The following is a 26,069-nucleotide window of genomic DNA, read 5'->3' on the forward strand; positions in this document are numbered from 1 at the left end:
TTTTATTATGGAGAGTGATAGAGATTCAACATTGTTAACATTAATGTTATTCTTGTATTTAGCCCTCAGGTATTCCTTACTAATAGGTCACACTTATACTCATTAAATTATATTTATTGAATATTTTGAGGAGATCTTTTGGTACTAAATACTATTTGTGCAACAATTATTTTCAATAAATGACCACTTAAAATATTTTTCTTCTAATATTTGTATTTCTTCTAAAATTTATATTACAATTAGTGTAGTAATTAATATTAAAATAGAGAATTCCAATTCAAAGAGGCAAATTAGAGTCATTTTGTGGCTAAAAAAATATTAATGTTTATTTGTAATGCCATTAGGTGCCTTATGGCTCTTTAATAAATATACATGTATCTAATCTAGTTGCTCAAAAATATATTGCAGTCTTTGCATTCTAATAAATATTTAGATATGATGATCAAACACTAGATTTCTTTAAATGTGAATTTTCAAAACTTAAATAACTTGCATCCTAATCTTTTTAATGAATAATGATACTTATATAAACACTCACAAGTGAATATTAAGGAATGGCACATATAATTTGACCCAAGAAATCTTTAAACTAGTGCCAAAACAAACATATTATTATGTACAGTATATATACTAGATATAAACTGATACTGAATCAAGATCAAAAGCATTACCCCCCGGCCCCCCAAAAATCTCACTCCAACCTGAACTTAAAAGTTGGCAACCCTGGTGATGATGTGTCATCTTTCACGCGTCTGCTCTATTTCTGTCAGCCATTCTCTCTCTCATTGAGGCTCAATTATGATGTATGGCACTCACAATCTGCCAAGGCGTGGCATCCATCACACAAACCTGTGTCACCACATGCTGTCAGTGTCCTCAGAGAGCAGGAAACAGACATGAAAGATACTCATATTACAGATAGCCTGATAATGCTAGCAAATCTCAATGCGGTATGAATGTCATGGCGTGTTCTCACTGGCATGGATATCTAAAACGTTGCTGCTCCAACACTGTAGTTCACCTGAACACTGTTTCTATGAATAAAAGTAAGGAACAATGAAAATGATGTTATTGACCTTTTGCTGAAAATATGACAAGTAACTAAAACGTGGCATGAAGTGCGAATGAGGAACCGGCGAGGAGCCCTTGTAAACAAACAGTTCGTTTACAGAGCCCTCTTGTGTTCACACGGAGCATTGGCATATTGTGTGTTTGGAAATGAATCTGCACAGCCCAAACTAGATTAGAAAAATTCTATTTATGCAAATCTAATTCAAACATAGAATAACAAAGTAAATAGGTATATATTTACTATATACAGATTGAATAAAACCAAAGCCTTTTGGTTGGAGTTCTCAAAACTCCTTAAAAAGGAATGCACACTATTCATAACTCATATGCACTAAAAACATATCTTGAATAAAAACAAAAAAAAACAAAACAAACAAAAAAAAAACTGGTAAGCATGACATTAACTGAGAGGCATCTGAGTCCATACTGTGATAGATTTTAAACCATCAATGTCTTAATACAATGACATAATAACAATACATTTCTCATTTCAGACTTACAATAGGTTTACACTGCTATTCTGAGGCAATACATCTGCTTAAAATGTTTAGAGAACCAGTTTAAATATGTGATAATTAATGACTGTATAATTAGCTTACTTTAGACTATTTCCATTGTTATTTCCATTGTTTACATTTATCCTCTGTTTTAGATTCTAATTGAAATTGTTGTACTAAAGCTTTATAACAATGAGAATCATCACCTGGCAAAACAATTAATTTGTAACCTCAAAGCATGAGTTTGTTAAACCAGTTGAAATAAACCTGAAGCACTTCCTGGGTACAGCCTTCTAGGACAAGTTAAAAAGTAGATGTGCTAGATTAGGCCATCAGAAAGCAAATCTGACATTAAAGTAATTTATGTTACAAATACAAAACCCTATAAGCGTTAAAATACGATAGTCTAAAAAGCTAAATGTACAAAATGTCTACACAAATGAAAAATGTACAAATACCAAATGTACATATTTGTGGTTAGACGCGACCACAAAAATATTGTTCAATCTTGTTACAGGCCATGTTTAATATCGCCATCAGCTTTTTTATATGGGTAGTTAAATGGCAGCTGTCTCAATGAAACCATGCCAGATCATTTTGAGCCATACTGCTGCACATTCCATAAAACAAATTTGTGGTGTTTTCTATCAGAATAATAAATATTGGCTTGTGGACAAAATTACCATAATTACCATTTTACCAATTACCATAAAGCTGGTATCAACAAACAATTCACTTATTAATTAGAGCCTATTTGATCATGATCATTAAAATTACCATACACTACATGTATATTACTCTGTACCTTCTTATCAGAAAGGGTAAGTTATTGTGTTATTAAACCTGGAGTGGAATGTGATATTAACAAATTACAACATTATGTCAAGTAATAGCATATTAAACACTGGTTGATTTTGAATGCTGTAAATCGCTATCAGTCATTTTGCAGTGTTTCAGAACATATCTTTTCATTAGAGCTACTGCCATTTCATTATATTAGGACACAGAATTGCAAAGACATCAGCGGTGTTGTGGTGTGATTAAGTGATGGTTCTGTGCAAGCCATATTCAACTCAGAGTGTGGAAGAAAAGTCAGAAGGCAGTTGTTCATAAATCAATTGGCTATATGTTCATTTGTGTATTAAACAGTGAGCCAGCTCACTTTTTAATGAAGACTTTATCTTGGTTCGACGTGCCAACTGTGATGTTTGTGCAAAGGAGGCCAGATTCAACCACAAAAAACAAAACAAAACAAAAATCTTAAGATGTTGAAAAGTTAACTTAATATACACTTGCTTTATCAATAATGCTTTCCACGGGAACACTGGCTAAGCACTTGAATAAAATGTGGTCGTTGGCTTAAAATGTCTCTGACTTGGGCAAGTGTTGGCTGTAACTGGATGGGTGTTGAAACAGAGGGTCTGAATGGACTGTGGGGATTTGTTTGGCAGATAACTGTGACTGCTCACAGGTTGTTGGGGAGGTTTTGGGCGATATGGGGAGTCTCTCTGAAGATTTGTCCATATTCTGACTTTCATCATCTCCCACCTCTTCATTTTCAGAACTTGATAAAGCGGTAGGCTGGATAGAAACAGATTGTAAATTGTCTGAGGGTAAGTCACTGTCCATACTGTCCCCTGCTGTCTCTAAAGTGTCCTGCTCCAAGTTTTTAGATGTTTGTGAAGCCATTTCACCAGGTGATGTTTCAGCGACATTTGGAGGTGGAGTAGAATCGTGCATCTCTGGTTGGTTTTGGGTCTTATCAAGTTCTGGGACAGGAGGTTCGTATGGAGGAGGCCATTCCCCTCCGTCCTCAGGGGCTCCTATCATTCCGTCAGGTGTGAGGGGAATCTGGCTGTGAACTAGAACGGGGTCAGGGGAAGGGAGTGGTGACATGCTGTCGGTGCCTCCATCTTTGTAAGGCTTCTTATCCTGAGGAGGGCTGTCATCCAGCATGATGGACTCCTGCTGTAGAGAGATGTGCAGAGAGGATGGTGGCCGTTTGATGAGCTGGGCTTTGTTGGGCGTATCATCTGAAGGGCTCGGTTTGGGCCTTTTGACTGGAGTCAGAACTACAGGCAGCTCCAGACCCAGAGGTTTCCTTGGAAACTCATCAGGTTTAGCTGTGAACACAAAAATAATGAACTAGAGTGGATTGAAAATGTAGGTGACCTACATGAACTGTGGCCAAAAATATATTTATGCATTTATGCAGTGAGGTGGATGGACCACTGCATATGTTTTCATTAATGTTAATATACAGTATGAATAATAAAAGAATGAATACAGATCCTAAATAAAGATTTTACTGTTAAATGTAATTTATTCCTGTGGTGTGTGGTGGCAGAGCTGAGTCATTACTCCAGTCTTCAGTCACATGATCCTTCATAAATCATAAAATGATTTTGTACTCAAGAAACTTTTCTTAATATTATCACTCAAGGCTGTAACCATGTCTTGAACATTGGGGGTATTTTCTTTATTATAAAGCATAAAGAAACAGAAAAGTTAATGAAATTCTAGGTCTAATTCTAGTTGGGAAATAATCCTTTTGGGACTATTTGCAAACAATATTTGTGTCAAATATATTATTAGAGAATAAATACATAGATCTGCTATTGACATTTGAATTCCCTAGTGGTCTGGTGGTAGAATTTTTGTAAACCGTGTCAAAGGTTCCTGGTTCTAATCTGCCCTCATATCATTAAAATCAAACATGCTCATCAATGATTGTATATTAAGAGCAGGGACACGTTTTGTGTGCATTTTGTTTTGTGATTTCAGCGGAAAGATTAGAGTCTCTCTCCACAACAGCACTAAGCGACAGATTGACGTGCTCGTCTGTGTGTGAAGACTGTTGCCAAAAGAGAACGTAAACCCCGCCTACTTTGATTGGCCATCTTAATCATTTTGACACTGACAAAACTAGACAAAATTAAACTAGACAAAAAAAAAGTAAAAATGCAACTTTTAAAATTGTTTGTCATCCTAATTATTGGGGCTTGTTTTAGATAAAAACTTTTATTCATCATTTATTTGAATATATCTATTGAAACTTTATACACACATTTACTGTCTCTTTTAATCAACTTAATATGCCCTTGCCTAATAAAAGTGTAATTTTTTTTGTAAAAAAAAAAAAAAAAAAAAAACTTACTGACCCCAACTTTTTAATGGTAGAGTATATATTATTTTATTTTATGTTATACAATTGTATATTATTAACTAAACTAAAAATATTTAAGTATTTTTATACATACTGAATGTATATGACAGATGAAAGGGGTATTTGTTTCATATTATGACTTACAGTTAGCTCTCCTATAAGATAACAGTGATAAAGGCATTTAAACGACAACACAAGTGTACAGCTTCATACAGTTCGATATCATATAAAGAATAAAGCAAAGAGCTGAACCTGAAGGTGGGAAGTCAAGCTTCATTTTGCGAAGATCAGACATAGATACTTTAAGCTGCTCTATGACAAAGTCATCATTGAGGTAGATGGACTCTCCTATCTTCTCCTGCAGGAACTCTCTCAGGTCCTCCAGAGACATCTTAAGCAAACGTTCTGGACATAAATAGATACAGTATTTTCAATAATGTGCTGAGAGATTTTAATTTTAGTCAAGACAATAAGGTCTATTAGGGTTTGAACTAAGTAAATAGCAAAATAAAGTTGTTAGTGAATATGGAAGAGATTGAGACATTTGGATTACATTTTTGTTCATTTAGTAGTGTAAAAAGAGGAACTCACTTTTGTGGAGCTGAAGGATGGTGTAAGCCATGGCTGTCAGAACTTTCTCGCCCTCCAGAATAAAGATATCCCACAAACGTAAGGTCAGTGTGAATGGGGTCTGGAAAAGGTGACATGTTTGTGGATTAAGACAGGCAGCTCAATACAAAGGCCCTCGCAGCATAATGGACTATATAAATCAGTACAATGTCTTCATTCCCAAATACAGTTTTAAACAGGGCCTCTGTTCCTCTATGGCTAATCTCCCTCAGCGAGGATACTGCCAGTCCACAAGTACAGCTCTGAAACCGAGCTGGACCGTATTCTGCAGTGCTGACAGTGGCTGCTCTCTTTCCTCCTGAGCCAAACCCACAGGATTGTGTGTATGTGCAGAGTAAACATTGAAACACCCTTGTCTGCCTGCTAATTGCACCCTCTGCTCCCTCTGTCAAGAGGCCCTGACAAAGAAAGAGAAAGGAAGAAGCATTTTCTTTCAACCTCTCTCCTTCAGTTTCTTAAACCTTAATTCCTCTCACCAAGTCCACCAACCTCAATCTACATTCCCATACTTTACAATACTGTATTGTGCCTACATATTAGCTATTTTCAAATGAGTCTGTCACATACATCACAAGCCTGTACTGAACCTAATGAGGTATTTTTGATAACATTTAAGGTTACTCAAATAAGTTGCATGTCAGAAACTAGTGGTCTGGACCTTAGGAAAGGAGTGCACTATGCCAAACATCAACCAATAACAATTAGTTTGACAGGCTTTAGACATGGTCCCTGACTTGACCTAAACTCTTTTCCTCATGTAACCAAAGTTTGTCCATCCATCATGTGACCTTCAACTGTGGCCACTTTTATGTCCCACAAAACTTACTGACCCAAAAACAAGTTAATACCATTTATTTTTACTACTCTTTATAGATTTGAATGTTATACTCTTAACCTAGAGCAATACTTCCAATATTGAAATATGAATATCTATTTAATAGAGTGCTAATAAAGTGTGAAAGCTGCCATCCGAACCCTCGTGCGCACCAAACAAGCTGACCGAAACTCCTGAAAACAACACGGACCAAAGAAAAACCATCTAAACTGGCCAAAAACAGTACGTGATGTCAACGATGTGACTCTTAAAAGTCAGAATGCTTAAGCTTACCTGGCTTTTCTCTTCATTGCAGCTACTTTGCCCATCACAAGCATCAGAATAGCATGTCCTTGCTTGCAGCAGATCTTTGTTATTTTCTGGCTATCACCAGACCAAGCTCAATTTAAAACTGAACACTGGTCTGGAGAGTCTGCTCTGTATTTTCTACTACACAAGAGGAGTGATCAACTGGCATCATTCGAATGACTCTGTAGACAATTGGATAGTCCTTCAACCTATCAGACCACAAGAGGTGTGATCAATGGACAATGACCCATCTCTTCTCTATCTGTCATCGTGTTAAACCCGCCAATAGTGTGCCCAGTGTATAAGCCAGTCTGTGATTGGTTCCTGCAAAAGTGGAACAGAAGCAGTAGAAATGAATGTATGGGTTTCCAGACTCTGCCGGTCAAAACCTGAGTTGCCGGTCAAAATCATATCGCCAGCAGATCAGGCTGGGTTTACGCAGTCTAGATCTATGTGTGTGTGATGGAGTAATTGCCGTTATTTTGACTCCTTTACACGTTTTGTAAGATTCTCAGTTGCTAAAAATACCATCATATATATGCACATATAATGAACGCATTGTTTTGGATGTTTAGTAAGTTCTCTCACAACCACCCTATGGGTGGGTTGCACCAACAAGGATTAAATTAAACTCAGTTCAGAGCTAATCTAGGATTTGTCCTAAATCGAGATGTGTTGCACCACTTAATTTTAAACCCAGATTAACAAATCTGGGATTAGAATTTAACCTGCGATTAAAACCTCCATTTATGTTTAATTTTTGCCACCATGACGGATTTGCCAATGACAGCAACAATACTAATATTCAGTTTCCTTCTATACTGACCACCATAAACTCTCTCTGACAAGTAGGAAAGGAAATAAACTTGTAAACTGTCAGCTGTTTTTATAATGCGCTACGTAGAGAGGCCGTTACTGATCAAGCAGGCAATGAAAACACTGCGGCAGCGCAAGCGGATTTCATACGCCTGGAAATGTATTTATAGAAGGCTTTCAGTTAATGGAGAATATTGTGGCAGCCTAACTCATGACAAACAACTGTCATGATTGGCTATCATGAGTGAATATAGTTACTCCACTCTTGACAGTGCCGCCATCCCGTTTGATCGAGTGGAGCAGGTATGAGAAACGCGAGGCACGGTCACGATCACTGGCGCTCTTCACAGCTGCCGACTGTCTCTCTTCTTTTCTTTGTCCAACACCGAGGTGCACCGAGATGAGTGACGGATCTACATCCCGGACTCGATAGCAGGTGTAAACTCACGGGCCACCACGACCCTCACACTCTGATGGCTCAATTCACTTTATTTTTCATTTTTATTAGTAATAAACACCTCTCTGAGATCTGACGACACACCCACTGTTTCTATCTCTTTTCAATAATGTGCATAGTTTAATTGTAGGTGCACTTTATTTTATTTAAACCTCTTTGCATGTAACTTTAAAATTAATCCATAATTGAGATTTAAATCAGAGTTTAAAGTTATGGAGCAACAGGATTAAAGTTAATCTATCTTAAATAGAAATTAAATCCAGGAACAAAATGATGGTTTAAATGTAAACCTGCTTATTTTAAAACAAGGTTTAAAGTTTGGTGCAACAGAATTATAAGGTAAACCTTGATTTAATCTAGATATAAAATGAATCCCTGTTGGTTCAATCCACCCTAATAATGCTTTGCTTATGGCACTCAATCCCAATTCCCCTTTCTGTGTCTACATCTACACCGGTCAAAATCTCTGCCTGTATGAACCAGAATGTCCACTTATCATATAAACATCTCTCACTTAAGCAGATCCAGAAGTCTAATATGCGGGCCCTCAATGGTGGAACATAATCCCAGTTACTATCAGAACACTGACTCACTAGTTACATTCAAATAAAGCCAAAACTCCACCTCCATTTAGCTCATGACTCACCACTTTTAGGACTGTTTGCAGTGACCTGATCAGGCACTTTAATATACACACAGCTGATGTATCATTTCCTTGGCTTTGATGCCTAAGCTTGGCATATGATTGAACATGTATAACTATCTACTAGTCATCGCTTACATAACTCACTTGTCAGTTAGGTTACAATGCATCTGTTGAGATCAAACGCTTACCCTGTCAATAAAACACTGGAGGAACCATTTAGTACTGTAAATCCCACTGGACATCTGTTCCTTATCCTAATGTGAGTTCATATAAATGGAGAAAAAAAGGAATGAGAAAAGGAAGACAACTCAGCATTAGAGAAACTCATACACAATAAGCTATATTTACCTTAAAGGGTTTGTTCACCCAGAAATGAAATTTTGTCATTAATGACTTACCCTAATGTTGTTCCACACCCTTAAGACCTCTGTTAAAGATAAAGATTCAAACGGTTATGAATCAGCGTATTGATTCATGATTCGGATCGCCAATGTCACATGATTTCAGCAGTTTGGCAGTTTGATTCATAATCGTTTGAATCTTTATTTGAGGTTTGAACACAAATGCAGAAGAGAAGACAATGCTGTATAAAGTCGTAGTTTTTGCTATTTTTGGACCAAAATGTATTTTTGATGCTTCAAGAGATTCTAATTAACTAACTGATGTCACATATGGACTACTTTGATGATGTTTTTATTCCCTTTTTGGACATGGACAGTATAGTGTGCATACACTTAGATATGCTCTCAGACTAAATATAAAATATCTTAAACTGTGTTCCGAAGATGAACGCGGGTGTGGAACAACATTTGGGTGAGTCATTTTTGGGTGAACTAACCCTTAACTAATCTTACAGTTTCTGAGTACATTTTGTATTTGTACAGTTTTGTGTCTGCCAAAGCAATCTTACCAAATGCTTTTTAAGTTTGGGTAAAAGTTTGGAGAGAATCTGGTCATGGTGGTTTTGGAAACGCTGAAGTTTGGGAAATCCAGGAACAAAGAATCCTGTGATGGGCAAATGTGAAAGTATGATAAAAATGAAGACCAACAACAATACCCTGTGTTCAATTCTAAAATGTTATCTATCTCATTTAGTGCCATTAAGACTTTTCTCTTTCAAAGAAATTAATATTTTATTAAACTGATCAAAAGTGGCAGCAAAGACATGGTGAATATTATACATTATTTATTTTTCTCTTTTTAAATGCTGTTGAAGGAATCCTGAAAAATATGTATTAATGTTTCCACAAAAAAGCACAATTTTTTCAACATTAATAATGATAATAACATGATTTTTCACCTGAGCAGCAAATCAGAATATTAGAATGATTTCTAAAGGATATATATATATCAAAATATATATATATATAACAAAAACTGTGACGCATTGCTGCCACATACATATTATTTTTTTCACTTAATTATGTCGTTTTAACGACATCTTTTCTCATAATAACGTGATGTAGTATTGTTGTATGATGTGTACAAAATATGCCTTTATCCACATTAGATAATTTATAAAGCATATGTGCCTTTGTCACACTTCCATGTTCGAAAAGCAGAAACAAGCTCAGCATAATCTTCCGCTGCCTGTATTATTGGCAGTGCCCAATGCACAAAATTGTTGTAGTTTATATTCAAACGGTTATGAATCAGCGCATTGATTCATGATTTAGATCACGTGTCAAACTGCCAAACTTCGGAAATCACATGACATTGGTGATTCGAATTATGAATCAATACGCTGATTCACAACCTTTTGAATCTTTATTTGAGGATTGAAAACTATGGTGGCCCAGTAGTGCAGCCATACTAAATTAAACCACAACACAGCGAAATCGCCACAACACAACGGAATTAAACCACAATGCAAAAAAATTGCCACAACACAACGGAATTAAACCACAATGCAAAAAAATTGCCACAACACAACGGAATTAAACCACAATGCAAAGAAATCACCACAACACAACGGAAACAAGCCACAACGAAATCGCCACAACATAACGGAAACGAGCCACAACAATGGAATCGCCACAACACAACAGAAACGAGCCACAACAACGAAATCACCACAACACAACAGAAACGAGCCACAACAACAGAATCGCCACAACACAACCGAAAAGCTCCCAACCACGAGGGGGCTCTCGGAGTGCAATAAAGTTAATTTTCCTTGCCATTGCTCTATAGATTGGCCAGTCTTACAAATATATAAACACTACGATCAGTTTTAAGTGTGTAACCATTAAATATCGATATGAAATATCAATTCAAAATCGCCTACATGCTTTATAGCTGCATATTTATACTCAAAAACGCCTTTACATGCTGTCACGGCGCTTGATGCCCAAGGAAACGTCTGCCAATTCCACCATTCAGTTGAAACATAATTTGTAAGACTTAAAATTACTTTTAACATTTAAAAACAGACATTTTAAGACCTCTTTCCCAAAGCCTTCTTAACCTGAAGGACGGCCCTCAGGTCGTTCTTCTGCTGAGCCGGCTTTGGGCGAGAACGGGCAGCTTTGGCCGCCTCTGTTGCCAAGCTCCCTGGGGAGGGGCTCTAGAGGCGACGCTCTCCTTTTGTACCTGCCGGTACGAGGAGCTCGATGACGGCTGGGGCTGGTCGGTTTTAGGACCAGCCACTTTAGACTTCGAGCGGTGAGGGATAAACTGCTGGAATGCCGCAGATTGCCTCTTCGCCTCCTGATACCTGTCGACCACCGTGTTGACAGCGTCGCCAAACAGGCCAGAAGGCGAAAGAGGAGCATCAAGGAGGAAAACCTTATCCTTCTCCTTGATGCCCAGATTCAGCCATAAATGCCTCTCCGTAGCCACCATAGCTGACATGGAGTGGCCCACAGCGCGGGCCGTCTCCTTGGTGACCCGGAGAGACAAATCTGTCGCTCTGCAGAGCTCAGCCACATCCTCAGGTGTGGGTCCCTCGCCTTCATCCAAGTCTTTAACAGGTCGGCCTGGTATGCCTGCAATAATCCCATGGTATGCAGACATGCACCAGCCCGACCTGCCGCCATATATGCCCTGCCCACCATCACCGATGTATCTCTACACGGCTTGGTGGGCAACACTGTTGGATTAGAGAGGCGAGTTGTGTAACTAGTTGTGTAAGTCTGGGAAAAATGGCAAACCCCGGTATTGAGGTTGTGCTCTGTGCTGCAGGAAGCACTCATCAAGTTTACTTCTAACTACTGTCACTTCCTGCCTTTCTGATGGCCAGCTAATGTTTAATCTGCTCCTCATAAGCGGACACGTGAGGTGACAATTGAGCCTCAACGTCACCCGCCTCGATGCTGAGCACATCCGCATCCTCAGATGCAGACAGCTCAAGCATCGGACCCTCTCCTCGTGCAGAAGAAGCTGCGTCAGGGGCTTCTGCACGGGGAGGAAGGGCATCAGAACTGTCTGATGATGATTGGGAAAGTGCCTCAGCAGTCCCAATCTCACCAGCCAGTTCCCGTTGCGATCCCCACGATCTAAGCCACGATCTAAGCGGACCCGAACCGCGGGGAGAGCTAGCCTGGCCGGCCTCGTCAAACACTGCCATGCGCTCCCAAACAGTTCACACACATAGAGTGCGTGTCCCCACCCGTAAGATAACGAGGGCAGGGGTACACACACTTCTTGAACTGTTCATTTGTCATTCTACTCATTCAAAAGATTTAAATCAAACACAGTCTCGTCTCATACACACAAACACAGAGCATTTGCTGAAGAGTGTAAGGCTAGCGCTATTGTGAAGCAGCGTCCCTTTATACTTCCGGGTATGCCGTCACTTACTACATCATGATGTAGCACCAATCAGGATCGGCCTTAGTTTCATTCATGCTTCAGATGCGCCATGCTGTGGGCGTTCCCCAAAAGAGTCGTTCTACGACGCAGTGGGAGTTCCTTCGAGAAGGGAACTAACTTTTTTGCACTCCGAGAGCCCCCTCGAGGTCGGGAGCATTTCCGTTGTGTTGTGGCAATTCCGTTGTGTTGTGGATGCAATCCGTTGTGTTGTGGCGATTTCGTTCTGTTGTGGCGATTTCGTTGTGTTGTGGATTAAATCCGTTGTGTTGTGGCTATTTTGTTGTGTTGTGGCGATTTCGTTGTGTTGTGGCGATTTCGTTGTGTTGTGGCGATTTCGTTGTGTTGTGGCGATTTCGTTGTGTTGTGGATTAAATCCGTTGTGTTGTGGCTATTTTGTTGTGTTGTGGCGATTTCGTTGTGTTGTGGATTAAATCCGTTGTGTTGTGGCTATTTTGTTGTGTTGTGGCGATTTCGTTGTGTTGTGGATTAAATCCGTTGTGTTGTGGCTATTTTGTTGTGTCATGCCTTGTTTCCGTTGTGTTTTGGCGATTTCATTGTGTTGTGGATTCAATCCGTTGTGTTGTGGCTATTTCGTTGTGTTGTGCCTTGTTTCCGTTGTATTGTGGATTAAATCCGTTGTGTTGTGGCGATTTCTTTGTGTTGTGGTTTAATTTAGTACGGCTGCACTACTGGGCCACCGTAGAAAACCAAACCGGAAGAGAAGACAACGCTGAATAAAGTCGTAGTTTTTGTGATTTTTGGACCAATTTTTTCCCGATGCTTCAAGAGATTCTAATTAACTAACTAATGTCACATATGGACTACTTTGATTATGTTTTTATTACCTTTCTGGACATGGACAGTATAGTGTGCATACACTTGGATACGCTCTCGGAATAAATATAAAATATCTTAAACTGTGTTCCGAAAATAAACGGAGGTCTTACGGGTGTGGAACAATATTAGGGTGAGTCATTAATGACGTAAATTTCATTTTTGGGTGAACAAACCCTTTGAGTTGTTACGCTGCTATAGGTCTATAGGGAAATCCAAATTTCAGAGTCTATTCATCATCAAACTGAAAATGCGGTCAAAAAACAGAAAAAGTTATTTGGCTAAAGTTTACTGCCTGTTATATACAATCATGACTGCTGCTCTACAGTGGTGTAATTCCAAACACGTTTTTGCTCATGTAAATGTTGTTTTAGACTGGGACACGAGTCATACAAATTGTTACCATAATAAATAGTTTAGCACCCAAGTGCAAACATATAAATATTTGGATTTGTGCAGAATGGTTTCAGTTTTGTTTTAGGCTGGCCTAATTCGCTTAGGCTTTAAAATAAAAATAGTTTGAAGGCTAATGAATGGCATAATTTATGTTTGTTTTATATTTATATTTTTCATTCTTGTTGTGTATTTCGTTACATTTTAAGGATTTGTTGTGGAAGAAGCCTAAAATAGCTACTTGTTGATAATGTTTGTAAACATTTAGTTTTTACTAGTATTTTTAATAAAATGGGAATGACACACCAGTGCGATTCCTGGGTTTATTTCTTAAGTCGTACCCAGTGCATTTACTCGGGTGCAACTCAGTGTTACAAAAGCACATAGGTTATATCAATTCTCTAATGTGAATAAAGGCATATTTTGTAGCTAAACATCACTATACAACAACACATGTCCTTATGAAGATAAAATATGTAGTTTTGACAAGAAAATTATACATAACATCTCGTTATTACGAGAAGAAATGTCATATAATGAAAATTATATTTTCATATAATGAAGATTATATAATTATAATTATATATTAACTAAATTATATATATATATATATATATATATATATATATATATATATATATATATATATATATATATATATATATATATATATATTATTTAGTTAAAGTTATTTTCGGATTGTAATGACATTTCACAATAATATTGTTATAAATGTTTTTTTTTTTGTTTCAAGGCTGTATTTCAAAGTAAATACAGCCTTGCTGAGTACAAACACACACGCGCACGCGCACACACACACACACACACACACACACACACATACACACATAAAGTGTGCTTTATGTCATATTCAGTCTTATAAAGCATATATATTAAGCATTTAAACCAATGTTAAATTCTTAGCCACAAGCAGAATAAATAAAGAGAGCTCACCGTGCATGCCATGTTTCTGATTGGTTAAGAGCTGTGACAAAGCCCAGAATGCATCTTCTTCATTCATGAACATTAACAGAATGGCTGCAATCTGACTCATGCCCTGGCAGTAACTCACTTCCTGCAGACAAGAACAGACAAAATCAGCTATTATGTAACATCTCTTTATTAACCATGGATGTGATTGTTCACTTACCGTATTGTAAACAGAGTATGCAGAGAGCACATGGAACAAAGACTGCTGCCTGTGAAGAGAAAGCCAGTGTCGTCAGGCTCAAACTCTCGTGTTGCAGTCTTTACTGAATGACACAGTATGGTGAAACAAACACACATCAGCAACAAATGAACCAACATCCATATTTTTCCACAAAGATGCATTTGTTCCTCCAAATTACAGTGGAGCCCCTCCCATCATGTGTGAGCATTAATGACACCCTTCAGATGAGCAAGACTTTCCACTTGGCTCTCTAAGGCCTGCAATCTATTAAATCCTCAGTGACATCACTCCCATTTCTGGCCTGCTGGGGGAACAAGCTCTCAAAATCAAAATTGAGAAACCAGCTCCAAAAGGTTGTCTACAGATGCATAGAGCGAGATGTTGATGAACATCCACTCTGCCTTTTTATATATCTCTAATGCAGAATATGTGATGTACACTAACGTTCAAAAATTTTGAGTCAGGAGTCCGTAATTTAATGTTGACGTGCAAATTAACCATGTATGTGCTCACTCTACGCACTTATCGCACATTGATTTATGCGCAGACACATTTCAGTACATTCAGTTAATTGTTTCCATACATATTCAGGATAATGTTTCGTTTTGTTTTTTCAGTCATGTGCATTTTGCTGTGTTTTTAGTTGGGTCACATGGTTGATTTAGGTTTTTTTTTCCCATCTCCATGTGGTCCTGCAACTTGACATGAATAAAATGTAAATAAACTCAAAATAATTTTTGCTGTCACACTAGACATATTGTATTTTATTATATGGACATATCATTTGGTTATAAGGTGTGCATTTAGCGTCTCCTAGTGTCCTCTTTACCAAGTGATGCCAAGTTTCCATTTACCTTGAAAAAAAGCTTGAATAAAATATAGTTTTGTGAGAATCTTCCTTTAAACAGTTAAAGTAAATGGTAACAAAATAAACGTGTTAAACAAGATAAATTATGTATGCTTCGTATCACGATAAGTATGCAATTAATCACGGTTCAAATTATTAATCTATTGACAGCCTAATTTTAAAATTTGTTAAAATGTAATTTATTACTGTGATGGCCAAGTCTTCAGTGTCACATGATCCTTAAAGGGATAGTTCACCCAAAAATGTAAATGACAAAAAAGCTTATAACCAAGCAGATCTCAGCCCCCATTGACTACCATAGTATTTTTTTTTTTATGGTAGTCAGTGGGGGCCGAGATCTGTTTGGTTACAGACATTCTTCCAAATATCTTCTTTATGTTCAGCAAAACAAAGACATTCATACAGGTTTAGAACAACTTGAGAGTGAATAAATGATGACAGAATTTTCATTTTTAAGGTGATCTGGCCCTTTAAGTAATTCTTGTTTGTTGATTTACGGCTCAAGAAACATTTCTTATTATTATCATCAATGATGAAAACAGTTGTGCTGCTTAATATTTTTGTAGAAACTGAAACATTTTAATCAATATAAAGTTTTTTTTTTAAAGGAATTTGTTTACATTTTAGTTACAATGTTGTCACTTTTAATCAATTTAATGCATATTTGCTGAATAAAATTACTAATTTCTTTAATGTGTAGGATTTTTTCTCATCTTATTAGTGATGTTTTATTAAACAAATTTCGGGAGGAGCACGTGCAGATAATTAAACCTAATTAAACACAAGTGGAGCACGCTCAGATAATTAAACCTAATTAAACATGAGTGGAGCACATCAAGCTAATCAAGGATAAGAGGTGTGTAATATACACAGCAGATTTACCTTCTTTCGTTGACCATTTTCATTTTAGCATCCCTCCACCACTCCATCTCCTCACTTGATTCTAACAAACTCTTATTAGATGCCAACACAATCTATAACACACTTCAGTCCAGTTCTAGAGTATCTCTATCACGGGGGGTACTCTGGGTTCGGGCCAAATTCCGAGCACGGAGACCTCCCCCGGACAGCACGCCAAATACGCATAATCTTTACTCTATTTAATTTGATGTAAGCGTGAACTCGTGAAACCCCATACTTTTGAATTGTAGTGTATACTGTGTCATGCATTATCACTGATACAGTAAATAATTTGAAATAACATTACTATGGCACTTACAAAACTGATAGATGCAAATTTTGAGCAAATTTGTAATTTAATATCATAATAAAACATACATGTCTGTTTTGTAAATGTGTCTCTGTGATAATGTGACAAATGTTAGGCTCCGTTTCAAATAGCACACTTGATTTGGACTTGTAGTCTCATATCCCTCACTTCTGTGAAGTCCACGTAATCTGAGAAGCCATTTTAGACAGGCTGTTATTTGTTTCTGAGATCAGTCCTCAAGTACAAAGTTTCTTAAATGAGAACTGTATGAAAAAATTATAAATGATACATTACATATACTCATATACAAGTGGAAGTGGGGAAGTTTGTTACAGATTGCATGTGATCTCTTTAAGCACACTCAGATAAACCGTTGACATTACGGACATGTGCAATTTCAAGAGCTGAGTCATAGTTAACGAGTGTAGTCTGAAAGCCTGAAGGCAGAATCTGCTCTCTGTCAAGTGTTTTAAATGCTCCAAAGCTGCAAATTAAGGTGCTTTGTAAGTGTGCATATATTGCAGATAGTGGCAGCATGTAAGTATGTTAATGTTACTAAGCAGCATTATGAGAAGTATTTGTATTTAACCTGTAGGAGATGAACATAACAGACCAGAGCAGAAAAAGCAAGTGACATTTAGCAGGAATGTAGAACACATTTTGGCAGTGATTTTAATTTCAGTGATTTATATTGCAAAGCTGCAATGCATCAAGGCATCTACAGTAATTAAAGACATCTCATCATATAAAATTTTAATGCAAGCATGTTTTACTTACTTTACACCAAATCGATCCATAAACATGATGTGGTTTCGAAAGGTCCTGTTGATATCAAGGTCAATCTGTTTGATTTCGGGAGAGTACAGCTGGGCTTGCTCCTTCATTCTCTGTCAAACAAACGGCTTTATCAAAAACATCTTTGACAAACTACCGTGCATTACATGACATTAGAAGACAAACATTTCTAGGTTTATTTATTACGTGATATTATAGCTTGTATAATATTGAATGATTTGCATGATTTTTTTGCCATGAATGTAACCGTTGCATTTTTAAAATAAAAGTAGTTAACAAATATAACAAAATAATAAACATATGTGAAATATAATAACATTTTTAAATACAGTTTTTGTTAACTGCAATTTTAATATATTTTCAAATGTAATTTATTCATGTGCTGGCAAAGTATCCATTATTTTAGTCTCCGGTGTCTCAAACGATCATTCAGAAATAATTATACTGTGCTGGCTCCAGAAACATTTATTATTATTATAAATTGAAAACTACTTCATACTTCATATTTTTGTGGAAAATGTGAAAAATATTTTTTTAGGATTCTTTGTTGAGTATAAAGTTATAGAAAACAGCATTTGTTTGAAATAGAAATATTTTGTAAATGTCTTTATACTGTAACTTTTAATCAGTTTAATGATTCTTTAATGGTGCTTGCTTAAAAAGTATTAACTTCTTTAAAAAAAAAAATACTTAGTTTACACATAGTATATATAGCTTAGAGGTCATTACACTAAAATATGTGATCATTAAATACTGCTATAAACCAATCAGATTCAAGTATTCAGGACAGCTGTGTAATGCATTTATAAAACTACTTGTGTAAAACATGCAATACAGGATATCAGCACCAGGGGTACCTTGTTCCGCGACATGGAGGCTACAAAAACTTCCTGCTAGTTGTATATTCTCAGCAGCAACTCTGAAGGTTTGTTTAGTTTGCGTTTTGTCCTCTCCTATCTCTTTCCATGCCATGTATCAGCCATCTGTCTGTTTTCAGATCACACTCTAATCCCTTTGAAATAGCTCTACCACAACACCACTCCAGTAATCCCACTCTCACCAAACACCGGGCTTTAGGCCACCATAGACTCGCGGCTACATGGTGTCCATAGGAGCCAGTGTGTGTGAATGTTTATGCATGGATGTTTTATCCTGTACCTCATATTTTCCTGCATTGTCGTTCTTGACTTTCTCAACGTCCAGTAGCAGGGCCCAGGCCTGGCCTCTCAGCTGTAGTGGGATGCCTTTATACACCCTCTTAATCATCTGCACAAAGACACCAGGAGTAAGTGCAAGTGTGTGTGGTTCAGGTATACCCTATGTTACGGGGACAAAATGTTCAGACAAAGATGACAACATCCAAAATCCTTGTCCTTGTGGGGAGATTTTTGTTCCACATGAGGAAAACAGCTTATAAATCATTCTAAGTGATGTTTTTTGAAAATGTATAGATGCTGAAGCGTTTTCAGTGATGGGTAGGTTTGGAAGATAGAACATTCAGTTTGTACAGTATAAATTTCATTATGTCTATGGAAAGTCCCTGAACAACATGAAAACCTAGTGTGTGTGCGCGTATGCGTGTGTGTACTTTAAGGATCACTCTGCTTCTCATTGGAGCTACATCACAACGCTTTCTCAGATTTTCAGATAAATGATTGCAACCTCTCAATGTGAAGCTCACCCGGTCACTGTTCCTATACTTGCTCCAGTTCTTCAGCATCTTCAGCCATTTCTGCACCCTCTCAATCTCCACCTGTTTTTGCTGCACAGGGGAAAACAATCTGAACAATCTGAGATCTGATGCAGCAATAACATAAATCACAATAATATTAATAATAATAATAATAATAATAATAATAATAATAATAGATAATGATGATAAACATTTTTATTTTTATATATCATACATTACTCCAATTTATTAAGAATTGAAAGTGGAATCAGTCATTTTGGGGTTTTACTTCTCAAATGTTGAGATAACATTTAAAAAAATTGTGTCAATTCAACTACTTTGGACCAAATCAACTGGATAAACACAGTAAATTAAGTATTATATTACAATGATTTCTGAAGGATCATTTGACACTGAAAACTGGAGTAATGGCTGTTGAAAAATCAGCTTTGCCATCACAGGAATAAATTATATTAAATAAAAATGGTTACTTTAAATTATAATAATATTTCTAAATATTACTGCTTTTGCTGTATTTTTTTCATATAAACAAGGTGTTGGTAAGCATAAGAGACTTTATATATTACAATCTTAACAAACCCAAACTTTTAAAGGTAGTGTAGGACTGTTGTAATTGAATAATAATAATTTAACAATTCCAATTACTTATTTTATTTTAGAATTTAAAAATATATATCAGTGGTATATGGTGCATATTACACATGCTTATAATCCTCAGGGTCCATTAAAAGGCAGGTATAAATATCTGCTACATGACACAAACAACCCTCCTGTGTTTTTGTCTGAGGAAGTAATATTTCTTTCCTCAATTGTACAAGTACTTTGGGATTAGATGCAGGACAGGCATTCAGATCACCCTGCTGCTATTAACATCTGTTCTGAGGACAGCTTTCACTCGTTCCACCCTTAGTGTTTAACCTTTATGTGCCACAACATGACTGCACAAATGTCAGCTGGGAAATGCATCAGCCACCTCCACGCTGTGAATGTCACATGGGAACACACCTCCAGACAGCCCAGCTGTGTCTGCCACACACTCTTGTATACTAAACGCTCTTGTCTGAAGGTCACCATAAGCCTGTTTACAAAAGGGTCCCCACATTGCAGCAGATTCAATCAGTGATCCTTTATGTTTTCTTTTGTGTCTCTGTCTGTGATTCTCATCTTTCCCACCATTCTACAAAACACTATTCGAACAGTATATTCACATGCCATTGAATGCACATCCCTTGTATAGTATATTTGCATGCTTAATTTGTGTATGTCTACATTACCTTCTCTTCAATGGAACTGGGTGTGGGCAATTCTTCTTCACTGTGGGAAAAACAAACAGGTCAAAACACTATACCTACTAATACTATCATACAATCATAAACATTCCTGTCTGGATGGGATTAAGTGTAGAATTTTTTTTTATTGAGGTATATAATGTAATGTCTCAAGCTCACCAAGGCTGCATTTAGAAATAAAGTAAAAACAGTAATATTTTGAAATAATATTGTAATTTACAGTAACTGTTTTCTATTTTAACATATTTCATAATGTTATTTATTTATTTCAGAGATTAATTTTGAGCATCATCATTCCTGTCTTCTGTCACATGATGGTCTTGTAAATCCCAAATTTACCAAGCCTTATCAGAGAAAATTATAGTATAGCCTTATATCACTTCTTTACATGTGTGCATGTGTTGACCGACAAATCACTAAAAATGTTGCTAAAAATTAATGAATGAAAGACATTTGTTTTATACTAAATAAAATTGCTGGAAACTTCGCCGCTTTTTCATATTAAACTATGTTATTCCCTTAACTTAGGGTGCTTTCACATCTCTAGTTCGGTTCATTTGGTCCGAACCAAGGGCAAACAATTATACATTGTTGCATTTTTCAGCTTTTTTGGTTCCTTTTCACACCACACTGATTGCTTTGGTCCGAACCAGCTGAAACGAACCAAAACGCAGGCACGTGACAACATCCACATCCACATCACTCATTGGCCATGGCGTATTTCCTAAACTGCTTTTCGATTGGTCAGAATTTACGTGTGGGAAAATTCCAACAGAAGACGCAAAGCCAGCAAACTATAATAACACTATGGAGACGACTGCGCGGGCCAGTTTTGTCCCTGGCCATAATCTACTACACTGTGTGTATTTACCACAGTATGCAAACAATACGTTTCTATAATGGCACGCGGATGCGACATGAAAACAACGCTCTAAAGCACTGCAGACGGCGAGCGCGCATCGCTCGTCACTTCAAGAGGAGGCGTGCATTAATTATTAACTCTTGACATGCTCATCTTCCGAAAATATTGCCAACGATCTATCAGGTAATAATATCAAGCACACAATGTCAGCGCAGCTAACTACGGCAGCTGGTTCAGTCCAAAAATGATCAGTACTTTTGCAATTGGTTCTGTTCGAGGTCGGATCACGTTCTCACCACAAAAAGCGCTCCAGAGTTCGTTTGAAATCGTACCGAGACCACCTCTTCAAGGAGGTCTCGGTTCGCTTGTTTGGTCCGCTTTTGGTGCGCACCCGAGTGCGATTGCTGCTTTCAGACCTGACCAAACGAACCGCACCAAAGAGGGAAACGAACTCTAGTACAATTCAACCGAACTAAATGAGGCAGGTGTGAAAGCACCCTAAAACAAGTTGATACGTACCTCTCATCTGAGTGCGTGCACTTAATCGCTCTGACGCGCAGCGACGATCCAATAACTTTTAGCTTAGCCCACTAAGCCCAGTTCATTCACTATGGTACCAAACAGAGATCAAGTTAAAAGCGACCAAACACTTCCACGTTTTCCCTATTTAAATACAGTTACACTAATAGTTGAACGACCTAGTATGGTGACATAAAATAAAAAGTGGCACTTTTCTAAGCAGATTAAAAAGGAGAACTATAGTGTATGTATTTGTACCATAGTCAATGAGCTGGGCTTAGTGGGCTAAGCTAAATGTTATCAGAATGTCACCGCCCGTCAGAGAGATTAAGAGCAGGCACTCAGACGAGAGAGGTATGTATCAACTCTTTGTAGTAAAGGGAATAACATAGTTTAATATGAAAAAGTGGTAAAGTGTCCCTTTAAAGTGTTATAAGGACAACTGAACAAAGGCATGCTTCACTTGCCAATATGGAAACTGAATGCTGGGTTTTACCCAGGACTTACTGAAGAAATCCAAACCGATCCGTAACTCTGTATATGCTGTAGTCTGCATCCTCCCATGGATCGATCTGAACTCCTGCTTCTCTACCCTAAAATACACCAATGAATGAATACTTTATTTTGTCTCATTTGAACAAAAAACTTTTAGCTTTTATCAAAGTTGCAATAATTCACCCAATTCCAGGCAAATTTAAGAGCAAACATAGGGTGACCTGATACTTTAGTGACCTGAACTTCATTCACAACCCTCATCTCATTCGCTATCTCAAACATATTCTCAAAGCTAGCATTTTCAAAATCTTCAAAATCAATATTTTGATTACTGACAACTTCTTTACCAGATCCACCATCAAGTTAGCCTGACGTGGTCATACTCAATTCTAGTCAGAATATGAGTCTGATACTGCTCCATTGGGCTGTGATAATGGGGCCTGTTTCAACCGAACCCCCTCATTCTGTTTTTTTAAAGTTAAACCTTTTTAGTATTCCTTGCTCAATTCATTATAAACAATATAACAAGAAACAAAGCCTGTTTTCCCATTCATTTTGTAAGAATTGTATAGGGTCCCTAATGACCCGAGGTGTGTCAGTGTAAAGTATACATTTTTTCTGCACAACAATGATTGAATTTTTGATTACTGAATAAAGGCAATTCACCTTAATTTCAAAAAGTGGCAATGTCTGGTACACAATGATAAAGTAAAGTTTCACTCATAGATACCAAAGGCATAAAACAAAAGAATAGGAAGTATCATCAGCTACACTTGAAATGGCTCAGCAATTTGTGTTTTAAAGCGAATTGATGACCACAATCAAATATTATTGTCACTGTCACTTGATGGTAGGTTGGATGCCAGCCGAATTTAGCCCAGCCCACAACATTTGCATTCCGGAAATTCAGAAGATAAACAGCAACATAAGTATTCACGTCACCAAAGAGCACTTGGGTTGAATTGATTCTAATCCTAAATGGAGAATTTGTTCGTATATACATTCACCATTACTATTTTTCTCAAAAATGATGATCGTGTTGGTATGTTCTGTTGACAACTATGTGTCGCTCCATTGCTCTGATTGGTTGTAGGTCTATCCAACTGAGATCTTTCCTGGTTCGGTTGAAACACGCCCCATAATCACAGCCCAATGGAGCAGTATCAGACTCATATTCTGACTGAATTGAGTATGACCACATCAGGCTAGCTTGATGGTGGATCTGGTACAGAAGCTGTCAGCAATCAAAATATTGAATTTGAAGATGATGAAAAGGATAGTTTTGAGAATATGTTTGAGATGGCGAAAATGAGCTAGATGCTGAATGTACTGGAAAATGAGTTCTGACAAGGCCAGTGTATAAAACATCTGCTTAAACTGAATCCTTCCAAGCTCCAAAAGGTAACAAAACATAATAATTATAAAATAATACAATTATATTATTATGAATATGAAATCATTTTTCCATCTGCATTTATTCGAACTGACTAGGTGGTTGACAGATTTAAAATAAGTAAGTCAGTAAAAAAAAAAAAATGTATTTAATACACTTAGGCATGTTGCCATTTTTATAAACTGAAAAAGAACTTGAATTAAACAAATACATATAGTATGCAACATATTTTTGCTCAATGGGTTCAAATGTAGTGTCACTAAAAATCTACATTATCACAAATGTGTACTTTGGTGAATCCACGCCCCATCACTTTTTTTCCATGACCGATTTCGTCTCCATCCCTCCCCAGTGATGTATCAGCTCTGGAAAAAATTAAGAAACCACTTAACATGGATTTCTCAATGTAAAGTGGTCTCTTAATTTTTTCCAGAGCTGTATCTACTGTAATGCAGGGGAAGCATTTCCAATAGTTGAGTTTGAGCTTTCAATTTGTTTGTGTGTGTGTTTTATACAGTAAGTGGCAGTTCTGTGCTGGAATGTGTCATTTTTAATATGTTGCTGATTGGTCGATGCAATAATGAAAAACGACAGCAGCAATATTCTCTCTAGCACACAGCTCTCCACACACTTTTCTGTGGCTCGCTTAACAATCTAGAGAAAATACTATGTGCAAACAAACGTGTCCCAACTCTTGTCATACAACCAATGCCATATAGCTGTTTTGATTTATGAGTGGAGAACAATTTAATGCTCTGCACTTATTCCTCAGAATTTTCACCCTGTCTGTTGAGTTCAGTGCAGCTGACGTTTAAAAGCTTTTCCAGTTGGTGTTGATTGATTCCCTGAGGGGGGTACGGCTACTGCTCTCCTGCCCTCTTCTCAACCCCATGATGGAAAGAAGAGTGAAAAGCAAGCAGTGATCCGTGACAGACAGCCCAGGATTATAGTCCCAGTATTCCCCCAATTTTAAATGAGTCTGTTAGAAAATGTCATGATGTGCCATGGTCAAACTGATCACCACGGCAGCCATGTACAACACAAACACTTTGATGGTACAAAAAGTCTGCTGCACTAGCATATAAAACTGCCTTTGTGTGGCTCCTCCCAACGTTATTCCCCTCTTGACATATCTCAGGGAGTTTTCCTTGCCACAGTTTGTATTGTGAAAAGGGCAATACAAATAAAAGACAATACACTTAACTCAACAGCCACAAAGGTCATATCGCATATGAACAAACTCAAAATTTAGAGGTAGACAACATAGTGCAAACTAACGAAATGTCAAACTGTAATACAGCAACATACAGTACAATAATACATTTATAGCTAATTAAGGCTAATACTCAGCATAAATTGCTCCAAAACACTTTGCCATTCAAAATGTAATACACTAGTGTTTAGAATTTTGGCGTTGGTAAGACTTTAATGTATTATGTAAGTATTTTATGCTTACCAAGGGGGAATTTATTTGATCAAAAATACAGTAAAAACAGCAATGTCTTTAAATGTAATTTATTCCAGTGGCGGTAAAACTCATACTATTCATATTATTAGTCTAATATGGTGATTTGCTGCTCAAGAAACATTTCTTATTTTTATAAATGTAGAAAACAGTTGTGCTGCTAATAACAGTGATACATTTTATTTTCAATATTATTTGATAATAGAAAGTTCAAAATAACAATTTATTTGTAACATTATAAATTACTTTTCTGATCAATTTAATGCATCTTTGCAGAGTAAAAGTATTAATTTCTTTACTGAAATTTTGAATGGTAGTGTAGAAGTAATCACAATTCTAGAACATTGACAGTTTATTAGTGTCAATGTTACAAGAGTACACTTTATTAGTGTACTCATACATTAAGGGAAATAGGCAAACTAAAATAAGTTACAGCAAGTATCACAGTTTTATTGGATATCTGAACAAAAAGTGAGAGTAAACAGCACAATTTACCTTATTGTATTTAGAGATGATCTCAGCACGTTCCTCTGCTATCAGCACCTCTATGTCCTTCTTCATGTCAATATCTAAAAATACAGCACAAAAAGAACAATTAATGACAAGGAGAAACAAAGAATACTGACTAAAACCTGAACAGTTTGGAAGACTGTTAAAGGGATAGTTCACCCCAAAATGAAAATTCTGTCACCATTTTCTCAACCTCATGTGGTTCCAAACCTGTATGAATTTCTTTCTTCTGCTAAACACAAAAGAAGATATTTTGAAGAATATTGGTAACCAAACAGTTGACAGACCCCATTCGCTTCCATAGAAGGAAAAGAATACTATGGAAGTCAATGGGGTCCATCAACTGTTTGGTT

General features: G+C 37.0%; 1 protein-coding gene across 1 annotated transcript in view; it reads right to left on the reverse strand.

Annotated features, from left to right (window-relative positions):
* Positions 1-1,239: 1,239 nt before the first annotated feature.
* Positions 1,240-26,069, reverse strand: part of si:ch211-288d18.1 (USP6 N-terminal-like protein) — a 43,533-nt gene continuing 18,703 nt past the window's right edge. The window contains exons 2-14 of the mRNA XM_067437468.1: positions 25,702-25,775; positions 22,361-22,446; positions 20,458-20,497; positions 19,172-19,252; positions 18,649-18,756; positions 17,473-17,582; positions 14,597-14,645; positions 14,401-14,521; positions 9,317-9,411; positions 8,595-8,660; positions 5,326-5,425; positions 4,987-5,139; positions 1,240-3,691 (exon numbers count right to left, since the gene is read on the reverse strand). Of these exons, the coding sequence (XP_067293569.1) occupies positions 2,928-3,691; positions 4,987-5,139; positions 5,326-5,425; positions 8,595-8,660; positions 9,317-9,411; positions 14,401-14,521; positions 14,597-14,645; positions 17,473-17,582; positions 18,649-18,756; positions 19,172-19,252; positions 20,458-20,497; positions 22,361-22,446; positions 25,702-25,767 (1,839 nt within the window). The 5' untranslated portion in view covers positions 25,768-25,775 and the 3' untranslated portion in view covers positions 1,240-2,927. The remainder of the gene's footprint in view (positions 3,692-4,986; positions 5,140-5,325; positions 5,426-8,594; positions 8,661-9,316; positions 9,412-14,400; positions 14,522-14,596; positions 14,646-17,472; positions 17,583-18,648; positions 18,757-19,171; positions 19,253-20,457; positions 20,498-22,360; positions 22,447-25,701; positions 25,776-26,069) is intronic.

Source organism: Pseudorasbora parva, chromosome 1 (genome assembly GCF_024679245.1).
Source record: "Pseudorasbora parva isolate DD20220531a chromosome 1, ASM2467924v1, whole genome shotgun sequence".
Lineage (NCBI taxonomy): Eukaryota > Metazoa > Chordata > Actinopteri > Cypriniformes > Gobionidae > Pseudorasbora > Pseudorasbora parva.